A 12,833-nucleotide genomic window follows, 5' to 3' on the forward strand; every position below is an offset into this window, starting at 1 on the left:
ATAGTGTATTTAAAATATCAGTAATATGCGAGTAATATTGTAAATATATTGTTTGACTAAGCATTCTATGTGGTTTACATAATTCATTATGGGTTCTATGTAAGAAGTACATGAATGGCATATGTCAGAACACCACCACGTCATATCTGAATGCCTCATTCAAGAAAGAAAACTAAGCAGACCATCATCCTGGCTTCTGTGCTTTTCTTTTATTAGTTTCTGGAGTTGCAAAACTTAACAGTGGTGAATAGGAAGTTTTAAGACAAAGCTGAGAGGATGAAAATACCTGTTGAAGTGCAGCATGTTTTTCTTTGGAAGGGGAGAAAGAAATTTGAGTAAAAAAAAGGCAGGATAGATGAAATTAACAAGCAATGTGTATGGCCATGGGTTCATAAACAGTGTGAACCAGGTGGTGGTAATAATAATAATAATAATAATAATAATAATAATAATAATAATAATAATAATAAACTAAAAGAAAGCAGAAATGGCTGGCTAAATTGGAAAGACAGATACATTCAATTGCACAAAAGATAACCAGATGGTGTATACTGAACAAATTGAACAGTATTTTGAAGCAAATGAAATAGCTGATGAAAAATGAGGGCCAGTATTGCTGAGTGCAATGGGTAGGAAAGGAAACAGTTTGCCTAGAACTTTAACTACTTCAACCAAACCAGCCAAAATGAACTTTATTGATATCATGAACATAATGCAGGAACATTTAGAACCAAAACTATGGTTGATTGCAGAAAGGGATTCTATTTCAGCTTATCTGGCTGAATTGAAGAAATTGTCTGAGCATCAGTGATGCACTGAGAGATCTTTTAGTTTATGGAATCTTATAAAAAAAGAATTCAAAAAATTGCTCCTAACTGAAGCACAACTCATAATTAAAAGAGCAGTTGAAATCATTGCAACAATGAAAACAGCAGCCAGAGACACAACTAAGATGCAGTCAGGAATAAAAGTGAGCATGAACAAAATTGCAGTGTCTAAACAAAAACTGGTCTGCCCAAACAAATTGTGTTACCATTGTGGCAGGGGCTCACATGCACCAACCCAATGCAAATTTAATTGTGAAACTTGCAGAAAATGTAACAAAGTAGGGCCCATACAAAGAGCATATTGGGCAAATAAATGTAAATGGACTGCACAAGGAAAAGAAAAAGATAAAAAGTCAAGCTGCAATTTCAAAAATGGATACATTTTGTGCTGTCAACAACCTGTGATTGTGCCAGATAATCTGCCTTTGTAGCTTTATTAGGTTAGCACCTAATTCTATAATTTGCTTGAAAAAGATGAAGAACTGAGAAATGCGAATGTGACAGTTTATAACACATGAACTATACAACTATTGTGTTGTGGGTGTTCCAGAATGTACTGCAGACTTGGATTAGGCAGTCTTAGATTGCAATTAGTGGTACAATTTCTAACCCAAACTGGCTGATTATGACAATGAGATACTTCTCCTTTAGATAAAATGGCACGTAAATAGAAGAATGGGAAAAATAATAAGCAGGTAGTCCAGGAAAGGGCAAACAAACATTAATTTATCAGAAGGAAAAAAATTGATGGACAAATTTATTTTAAAAATGGAAACATTTCTGGAATAAAAAATGCTATTTCTCCATGAGAAAGGTATGGCACTAATCAACTAAGATCACACATCAGGGATTTAAAGCTCAAACACTAACCACAGGATCTGCAAGGACAGTTGATTTGGAAGTTTAAAATCATTAAAGTTAGTCTCCTTGTGTAAGGAGAAAATTTTACAAAAGGTATATTTGATTCCTCCTAGGTATGTACTTCTAAGCCAAAATCGTGACAGTTTGGAATCTGAAGGACAGAATCTTGAATGAATCTCTTGTATGATAAGATGGACTCTTGGTCTCAAAACCTACCTTGTTTCTTGATCTGACACCTTATTGTTTCTCTGCACTGTACTTTTTCAGTAGCTTTTGCACTTTATTCTGCATTATTATTTTTTTACCTTACTCTAGCTTAATACAGTGTAGTGACTTAATCAATATTAACAATATAGAAACATAGAAACACAGGAAACTCACAGCACAATACAGTCCCTTCGGCCCACAATGCTGTGCCGAACATGTCCTTACTGAGAAATTACTTAAGGTTACCCATAGCCTTCTATTTTTCTAAGCTCCATGTACCTATCCAGGAGTCTCTTAAAAGACCCTATTGTATCCACCTCCACCACCATCACCGGCAGCCCATTCCACACAATCACCATTCTCTGCTTAAAAAACTTACAATAGACAATAGACAGCAGGTGCAGGAGTAGGCCATTTGGCCCTTCTAGCCAGCACCACCATTCACTGTGATCATGGCTGATCATACACAATCAGTACCCCGTTCCTGCCCTCTCCCCATATCCCTTGACCCCACTATCTGTAAGAGCTCTATCTAACTCTCTCTTGAATGCATACAGAGACTTGACCTCCACTGCCTTCTGGGGCAGAGCATTCCACATATCCACCACTCTCTGGGTGAAAAAGTTTTTCCGCATCTCTGTTCTAAGTGGCATACCCCTTATTCTTAAACTGTGGCCTCTAGTTCTGGACTCACCCATCAGTGGGAACATGCTTCCTGCCTCCAGTGTGTCCAATCCCTTAATAATCTTATATGTTTCAATCAGATCCCCTCTCATCCTTCTAAATTCCAGTGTATATAAGCCCAGTCGCTCCAATCTTTCAATATATGACAGTCCTGCCATTCCGGGAATTAATCTTGTGAACCTACGCTGCACTCCCTCAATAGCAAGAATGTCCTTCCTCAAATTTGGAGACCAAAACTGCACACAATACTCCAGGTGGGGTCTCACCAGGGCCCTGAACAGCTGCAGAAGGACCTCTTTACTCCTATACTCAATTCCTCTTGTTATAAAAGCCAGCATGCCATTAGATTTCTTCACTGCCTGCTGTACCTGCATGCTTGCTTTCATTTTCTGATGTACAAGAACACCTAGATCTCATTGTACTTCCCCTTTTCCTAACTTGACTCCATTTAGATAGTAATCTGCCTTCCTGTTCTTGCCACCAAAGTGAATAACCTCACATTTATCCACATTAAACTGCATCTGCCATACATTTGCCCAATCACCCAACCTGTCCAAGTCACCCTGCATTCTCATAACATCCTCCTGACATTTCACACTGCCACCCAGCTTTGTGTCATCAGCAAATTTGCTAATGTTACTTTTAATCCCTTCAATCTAAATCATTAATGTATATTGTAAACAGCTGCGGTCCCAGCACCAAACCTTGCGGTACCCCACTGGTCACAGCCTGTCATTCCGAAAAGGACCCATTAATCACTACTCTTTGTTTCCTGTCAGCCAGCCAATTTTCACTCCATGTCAGTACTCTGCCCCCAATACCATGTGCCCTAATTTTGCCCACTAATCTCCTATGTGGGACTTTATCAAAAGCTTTCTGGAAGCCCAGGTACACTACATCCACTGGCTCTCCCTTGTCCATTTTCATAGTTACATACTCAAAAAACTCCAGAAGATTAGTCAAGCATGATTTTCCTTTCATAAATCCATGCTGACCCGGACTGATCCTTCTACTGCTATCCAAATGTGTCGTAATTTCCTCTTTTATAATTGACTCCAGCATCTTTCCCACCACTGACGTCAGGCTAACCGGTCTATAATTCCCTGTTTACTCTCTCCCTCCTTTCTTGAAAAGTGGGACAACATTAGCCACCCTCCAATCAGCAGGAACTGTTCCTGAATCTATAGAACATTGGAAAATGATTACCAATGCATCCACGATTTCTAAAGCCACCTCTTTAAGTACCCTGGGATGCAGACCATCAGGTCCCGGGGACTTATCAGCCTTCAGACTCAACAGTCTATCCAACACCGTTTCTTGCCTAATATAAATTTCCTTCAGTTCATCCTTTACCCTAGTTCCTTTGGCCACTATTACATCTGGGAGATTGTTTGTGTCTTCCCTAGTGAAGACAGATCCAAAGTACCTGTTCAACTCATCTGCCATTTCCTTGTTCCCCATAATAAATTCACCCGTTTCTGTCTTCAATGGCCCAATTTTGGTCTTAACTATTTTTTGCTATTCACATACCTAAAGAAGCTTTTACTATCCTCCTTTATATTCTTGGCTAGTTTACCTTTGTACCTCATTTTTTCTTGGTGTATTGCCTTTTTTGTTATCTTCTGTTGCTCTTTAAAAGCTTCCCTGTCCTCCGGTTTCCCGCTCATCTTTGCTATGTTATACTTCTTCTCTTTTATTTTTATACTGCCCTTTACTTCCCTTGTCAGCTATGGCCGCCCCTTACTCCCCTTAGGATCTTTCTTCCTCTTTGGAATGAACTGATCCTGCACCTTCTGCATTATTCCCAGAAACACCTGCCATTTTTGTTCCACTGTCTTCCCTGCTAGGGTATTGTTCCATTGAACTTTGGCCAGCTCCTCCCTCATAGCTCCATAGTTCCCTTTGTTCAACTGTAATACTGACACATCTGATTTTCCCTTCTCCTTCTCAAATTGTAGGTTAAAACATATCATATTATGGTCACTACCTCCTAATGGTTCCTTTATCTCGAGGTCCCTGATCAAATCCGGTTCATTGCACAACACTAAATTTAGAATTGCCTTCTCCCTGGTAGGCTCCAGTACATGCTGTTCAAAGAATCCATCTCAGAGGCACTCCACAAACTCCCTTTCTTGGGGTCCAGTACCATTCTGATTCTCCCAGTCTACCTGCATGTTGAAATCCCCCATGACAACTGTATCATTACCTTTGCGACATGCCAATTTTAACTCTTCATTCAACTTAACTTACCTCTGATATCTCCTCTGTACCTACTTCCTAGCACCTGAAAACTGTGCCCTCTCATGTTAGCCATTTCAGTCCTGGGAAAAAGCCTCTCACTATCCACATGATCAATGCCTCTCATCATCTTATACATCACTATCAGGTCACCTCTCATCCTTCATTGCTCCAAGGAGAAAAGGCCAAGTTCACTTAACCTATTCTCATAAGGCATGCTCCCCAATTCAGGCAACATCCTTGCAAGTCTCCTCTGCACCCTTTCCATAGTTTCTACATCCTTCCTGTAGTGAGGCGACCAGAACTGAGCACATTACTCCAAGTGGGGCCTGATCAGGGTCCTATATAGCTGCAACATTACCTCTCAGCTCTTAAACTCAATCCCACGGTTGATGAAGGCCAATGCATCGAATGCCTTCTTAACCACAGAGTCAACCTGCGCAGCAGCTTTGAGTGTCCTATGGACTCGGACCCTAAGATCCCTCTGATCCTCCGCACTACCAAGGTCTTACCATTAATACTAATTTTGCCATCATATTTGACCTACCAAAATGAACCACCTCACACTTATCTGGGTTGAACTCCATCTGTCACTTCTCAGCCCAGTTTTGCATCCTATCGATGTCCCGCTGTCACCTCTGACAGCCCTCCACACTATCCACAACACCCCCAACCTTTATGTCATCAGCAAATTTACTAACCCATCCCTCCACTTCCTCATACAGGTCATTTATAAAAATCATGAAGAGAAGGGGTCCCAGAACAGATCCCTGAGGCACTCCACTGGTCACCAACCTCCATGCAGAATACGACCCTTCTCTAACCACTCTTTGCCTTTTTTGAGCAAGCTAATTCTAGATCCACAAAGCATGGTCCCCTTGGAACCCATGCCTCCTTATTTTATCAATAAGCCTTGCACAGGATACCTTATCAAATGCCTTACTGAAATCCATATACACTACATCTACTGCTCTACCTTCATCAGTGTGTTTAGTCACATCTTCAAAAAATTCAATCAGGCTCGTAAGGCACGACCTGCCTTTGACAAAGCCATGCTGACAATTCCTAATCATACTATGCCTCTCCAAATGTTCATAAACCCTGCCTCTCAGGATCTTTTTCATCAATTTTGTCAGTACCTCCTGTTGAACTTTATCTTTTTGTGTGTTTTCCCCCTAGTTGTCAGTCTGTGGTTTTGTATTGCCGTGTGTTCTTGTTTGCTTTCATGACCCATGTGCTCTTGTCCCTGCTCCTGCTCTACTCCGGCCCCTGTATTACTGAGTACTCCACCTCTCATTTCTCATTATTACCTGTTTTGCTGCCACTTCTGTCTCATTGTGCTCCACCTATCATCTGCCTCTGTGTTTATTGCTCAGGGTATTTTAGTACTGTGTTTTCACCAGTTTGTTGCCAGCTTGTGCCAATGAGTTTTCCTGAGCCTTTCCAGCATTTGTATTTGAACTCTGTCCATCCGAATATCGACTCTGCCTGTTTACCGATTCTGGTTTTTGGATTTCTCTGAAATTTTTAAATCTCCACCTGAACTTTTACGCCGACTTTGTTGCCCCTCTGGATTTGCTACTCAGTAAATATCAGTGCACACAGTACTTGGTCTGCGATTGGGTCCCCGCTTCAGCACCCTGACAAACTTATCAACCACTGAAGTAAGACTCACTGGTCTATAATTTCCTGGGCTATCGCTGCTCCCTTTCTTGAATAAGGGAACAACATCTGCAACCCTCCAATCCTCCGGAACCTCTCCCATCCCCATTGATGATGCAAAGGTCATTGCCAGAGGCTCTGCAATCTCCTCCTTTGCCTCCCACAGTAGCCTGGGATACATCTCATCTGGTCCCGGAGACTTAGCCAACTTGATGCTTTCCAAAAGCTCCAGCACCTCCTCTTTCTTAATGTCTATATGCTCAAGATTTTCAATCTGCTGTCAGTCATCCCTACAATCGCCAAGATCCTTTCCTGTCGTGAATACTGAAGCAAAGTATTCATTAAGTATCTCTGCTATCTCCTCCAGTTCCATTCACACTTTTCCATTGTCATACTTGATTGGTCCTATTCTCTCACATCTTATCCTATTGCTCTTCACATACTCGTAGAATGTCTTGGGGTTTTCCTCAATCCTGTTCGCTAAGGCCTTCTCATGGCCCCTTCTGGCTCTCCTAATTTCATTCTTAAGCTCCTTCCTGCTAGCTTTAGAATCTTCTAGATTTCCATCATTACCTAGTTTCTTGAACCTTCGTGTACCCTACCATCTTTTCCCTGTCTCATTGGAATGTACCTATGCAGAATGCCATGCGAACATCCCCTGAACATTTGCCACATTTCTGCCGTACATTTCCGAGAACATCTGTTACCAATTTATGCTTCCAAGTTCCTGCGTGATAGCTTCATATTTCCCCTTACTCCAATTAAATGATTTCCTAACTTGTCTGTTCCTATCCCTCACCAATGCTATGGTAAAGGAAATAGAATGTGATCACTATCTCCAAAATGCTCTCCCACTGAGAGACCTGACACCTGACCAGGTTCATTTCCCAATACAAGATCAAGTACAGCCTCTCCTCTTATAGGCTTATCTACATATTTTGGCAGGAAACCTTCCTGAACACACCTAACAAACTCCACCCCATCTAAACCCCTTGCTCTTTTAATTTGGGAAATTAAAATCTCACACCACAACCCTGTTATTATTACACCTTTCCGGAATCAGTCTCCCTATCTGCTCCTCGATGTCCCTGTTACTAATGGGTAGTCTATAAAAAATACCCAGTAGAATTATTGACCCTTTTCTGTTTCTAACTTCCACCCACAGACACTCAATAGACATTCCTTTCATGACCTCCTCCTCTTCTGCAGCCGTGACACTATATCTGATCAGTAGTGCCACACCCCTACCTCTTTTGCCCTCCTCCCTGTCCATGCTGAAACGTTATAAGTTCGGGGCCTAAGGTAGAAGGAGTCAATTTTGGAAAACCTAGCACATTCATTTTTCCTACATTTACACACTGAGGCCAGCAGTCGTGGAGCATACGGATCTTGGATCTCCAGAAAGTATCCACAGAGGGGTGATTGATAAGTTAGTGGCCTAAGGTAGAACGAGATGAGTTATACAGCTTTCGTTACATGTACATGCAGGTCAACTCTTTGAGTGATTTTGCAGAAAGTTTGAAGTTAATAACTCATCTCCTCCTACCTTAGGCCATGAATTTATCAATCACCCCTGATCTGGACACTTTCTGGAGGTCCAAGATCCGGATGCTCCATGACCGCTGGACTAAGTGTGTAAATGCAGGAGGTGACTGTGTCGAAAAATAAATGTGCTAGGTTTTCTAAAATTGACTCCTTCTACCTTAGGCCATAAACTTATCAATCACCCCTCGTATAGCCTGGCACTCTAAGTAACCTTTCCTGCCCCTGAGCCATCCACCTCTGTAATGGCCACAACATCAAAGCTCCAAGTACTGATCCATGCTCTAAGCTCAAACACGAGGAAATCTGCAGATGCTGGAAATTCAAACAACACACTCAAAATGCTGGTGGTACACAGCAGGCCAGGCAGCATCTATAAGGAGAAGCACTGTCGACATTTCCGGCTGAGACCCTTCATCAGGACACATCTCATGCTCTAAGCTCATCTGCTTTGTTCACGGTGCTTCTTGCATGAAAATAGACACATCTCAAACCATCAGTCTGAGCGCATCCCTTCTCTATCACTTGCCTATCCTCCCTCTCACACTGTCCAAAATTTTCTCTATTTGTGAGCCAACAGCCCCTTCCTCCGTCTCTTCAATTCAATACCCATCCCACAGCAATTCTAGGTTAAACTCTCCCCAATAGCCTTAGCAAATCTCCCTGCCAGGTTATTGGTCCCTCTCAGATTCAAGTGCAATCTGTCCTTTTTGTACAGGTCATGCCTGCCCCAAGAGAGGTCTCAATGATCCAGAAATCAGAATTCCTGCCCTCGCGCCAATCCCTCAGCCACGCATTTATTCTCCACCTCACTCTATTCCTACACTCACTGTCGTGTAGCACAGGCAGTAATCCTGAGATTACTACCTTTGAGATCCTGCTTCTCAACTTCCTTCCTAACTCCCTGTAGTCTGTTTTCAGGACCTCTCCCTTTTCCTACCTATGTCATTAGTATCAATATGTACCACGACCTCTGGCTGTTCACCTCCCCCACCAACAGTACTCAAACAGGAGTACATATTGTTAAGGGGGATAGACATACGGGTACTCTCTAGTATCTGCCTCTTGCCCTTCCCTTTCCTGACTGTTACCCACTTATCTGTCTCCCGAGGCCCCGGTGTGACTACTTGCCTATAGATCCTCTCTATCACCTCCTCACTTTCCCTGACCAGACAATGGTCATCAAGCTGCAGCTCCAGTTCCCTAATGTGATCCCTAAGGAGCTGCAGCTCAACGCACCTGGTGCAGATGTGGCCTTCTGGGAGGCTGGGAATCTCCTGAACATCCCACATCGGACACCCAGTACAGAACACTGGCCTCACAGGCATGCTTCCTGTTTTTATTCTTCACAGATAACCTACCTGGCCTCAACCTGTTATCACTGAAGCCCCACCGAGCCAAAACCCTCCTACTCTGCCTCCCTCCACTCCGTCCCCCGCTCCTCCAACACCTGCTCTGTAAAGTTGTGTTCTTTTAAGCTTCCCACCAGTCTAACTTGCTGACGTCCATATGTTTGTGCAGTCGTCCCTTGAATATACAAGAATTTTTTTTAATGTATCTTGGTACATGAGGCAATAATAAATCAACACCAATGCTAAGTTGTTCTTAGACGCGCATTCTTGAGATTAGATACTGGTGAAGAATGTTGTATTGCAGAAATGCTGTTCCTGTCTTTGAGATTCATTCTAGGTTAAGGATCGAATGAAGGGACAACTTTTTTGTGTAATTTGGAACCTTCCCTTAGGCTTGTTATGAGTGATGAACAGACCTGGATATGGGGTGCAGAGTTAACCATTCCCCCCACCCCCCGAGAACTATGAACTATTGCTGTTGCTATGCTGCTACTGAGAGAGAGAGAGATGAAGCCCAGGCAAGGACATCTGCTGCAGATAAGAGGGAGAGAGAGACTGTTGATCTACTGTATTTTGACTCTTCCTGGATTATTTATCTTTCACTACAAGGACTTTACTTTGCTCATTAACATTCCTCAGGAGACAGCAGGAGTGGCCTGATTTGATGGACACGGTCATTCAGAGTTGATGGATAGCTGAGACCACGTGAGTGGGGATAAAAGACAGGTCTGGAGAGACACCCTTCAGACACACCAGTGGACACTGACTGAGTGTTGTGAACCCACAGGAAGGTGGGGGCTTCGGAGACCGAATCAGGAGATCGGTCAGTAAAGCTCACAGTGTTACAGCAGGACTGGTGGGGACTTGTGTCCACTTATGCCAGAGTGACGAGTCCACCACAGAAAAACGGTCTAGCTGAAGGACGGAGGGGTCATAACTGAATGGCCACAATGACACGACGGGTTAAGAAAGCCATGCTGCTGCAGCTGCCTAATCTCTCGCTCTCTCTCTCCAACAATTACAACGCAACAACCATAACTACCTCAGCACACATGAACTGAAATGAACTTTATACTCTTCTATGACAATTCATTTACCCCTAGACATCGATAGAGCTTGTTTATTATTGCTTATTATTCCTACACTTTTAGATTTATTATTGCTAACTTGTTTTATATGTATATTTGCATTTTTGATACTGTATTTTGTAGTTTACTAATAAACACCTTTAGTTTTGGTACCACCAGACTCCAACTGATTCTTCTTTCTCTGCTGGTCTGACACCCAGTTACGGGGTACGTAACAGGCTAGTTAGGTTGTGCTGGCACTAAGACAGACAGTAGACTGCAGAACAGGCTGTTGGACACTGAGGTTCTCTCCTTCATTGTATAGATTGTCTTTAAGTATTACTTTGTTTCTCAATTTTATTAAGCATTTTATTTCATTCTGTATTTTATTCCTTTTACAATTCTAATTATTTTTTACTTTATTAGTAACACATTAGCAGCACCAGTCTATCTTTATCAAGCAAATAAATACAGGAAATTGCCAGAAAAAGGGTCAGAAACATCATGAAGGATCTCAACCACTCTGGTCATGTAATGTTTGTCCCATTCCCATCTGGGAGGAGGTTATGTAGCATCCATACTAGGACCATTCATACTCAAAAACAGTTACATTCCCCAAGCAGTAAGGCTGATCAACATCTTAACACCCCTAACCACCACTACTTTCCCATTTCCTGTCAGTCACTAAATATACAGACATTCTTGTGCTTAGCATCAATTTATGGACATACAATCAATGTATAGGATCTATCTTATGCATTTATATTTATTCTGTTTTTATTATTATTGTGTTCTTTATCTTATTGTGTTTTTTTGTGCTGCATCAGATCCAGAGTAACAATTAATTCATTCTCCTTTACACTTGTACTGGGAGTGACATTAAACAATCTCGAATCTTATAAGCTTTAACTCACATTAGTGCCTTCTTTGTTTGAAAATATCTCTTGTTATTGATTCAGGAAGGAACAAGGAATGAAATTTCTAAATATTTTTGTTACACCTTTGATTTCACAGATTACACATTTCAGCTGCTTAGCACTGATAAAGATGTTGGACAATTAGAAAAGCATTTGATGCAGCAGTATTCATTCAGTAAAGGGTTATTCATAGTTTAGTAGTTACCATGTAAAAATTTTATGATTTTCACTTGAATGTGTCCTCCATCAACTGGAAAAAGAGACTTGATTTCTCCAGATACCTGAATCAAATCATTTCCAAAATTGTAGCCAGTAAACTGCAAACAAAAACAGGACAAGAGATTGTCATTGAATCTTGAACAAAAAGTCTTTGTTTTGTAGTCAACATAAAAATAAATTTGTATGAAACAAATTTAGTAGTTTTATCAAGTTATATGGAATGCTTTTAAATTATGCCATGAAGTTCAGATTAACACTTCAGTTTCTGGCAATAACCTAGGTGGCAGGAGGTTAAAAAAATCAGAGAGGAACTTGACAATCCCCCATTTAGGAAAGCATATGATACACCCAACATCACTATCTGGCACGACAGATACTGGGTACATAACATGTCTCCCTAAATATGGATGCTGTTTTATACTATAGGGATTGTATAATTTATTACTCATTGGTTCTGCCCCAGCAAAATTGTGCATAAAAAGATACTTGTAATAATTGCAGTTGACATTATGGTCTGCATTTGACTAATACTGCAGCCCTGTGGTTTACTCGTCAGTTAATTTGCATATTAGTCCAGAAAGATGTTATTGGCAGTTATTTGATTTGTCTAAAGCACCTTGTAATGTCTGAAATTGTCAATGGAGTAATTTTTGCACATTCGTATCATTAAGCCCAATGCAGAATGTAAATATTATTGGGGCTCTGAAGGAATAGAACTTGCTTAGCTGATGCTCAAAAATGCTTACCTTATTACAATGTACTGTATATGTTGTATAGCAAGTTGAATTGTGTAGCTTCTAAAAGAGGGTTAAGTGGAGAGAACAACAACACACACAAAATGCTGGTAGAACACAGCAGGCCAGGCAGCATCTATAGGGAGAAGCGCTGTCGACGTTTTGGGCCAAGACCCTTCGTCAGGACTAGCCGAAAGGAAAGATAGTAAGAGATTTGAAAGTAGTGGGGGGAGGGGGAAATGCAAAATGATAGGAGAAGACCGGAGGGGGTGGGATGAAGCTAAGAGCTGGAAAGGTGATTGGCGAAAGTGATACAGAGCTGGAGAAGGGAAAGGATCATGGGACGGGAGGCCTCAGGAGAAAGAAAGGTGGGGGGGAGCACCAGAGGGAGATGGAGAACAGGCAAACAACTAAATATGTCAGGGATGGGGTAAGAAGGGGAAGAGGGGCATTAACGGAAGTTAGAGAAGTCAATGTTCAGTGGAGAGAGCCATTATTCTGTCAAAAACAGATTTTTGAAACT

The 12,833-nt window shown here is 41.6% G+C and overlaps 1 protein-coding gene across 5 annotated transcripts in view; it reads right to left on the bottom strand.

Moving 5' to 3' along the window:
* Positions 1-12,833, bottom strand: part of spag17 (sperm associated antigen 17) — a 319,678-nt gene that overhangs the window by 174,406 nt on the left and 132,439 nt on the right. For all 5 annotated transcript variants that reach the window (XM_073045385.1, XM_073045386.1, XM_073045384.1 and 2 more), the window contains one exon: positions 11,563-11,674. In XM_073045385.1, the coding sequence (XP_072901486.1) occupies positions 11,563-11,674 (112 nt within the window). The remainder of the gene's footprint in view (positions 1-11,562; positions 11,675-12,833) is intronic.

The sequence above is a fragment of the Hemitrygon akajei genome, chromosome 5, assembly GCF_048418815.1.
Source record: "Hemitrygon akajei chromosome 5, sHemAka1.3, whole genome shotgun sequence".
Classification (NCBI taxonomy): domain Eukaryota; kingdom Metazoa; phylum Chordata; class Chondrichthyes; order Myliobatiformes; family Dasyatidae; genus Hemitrygon; species Hemitrygon akajei.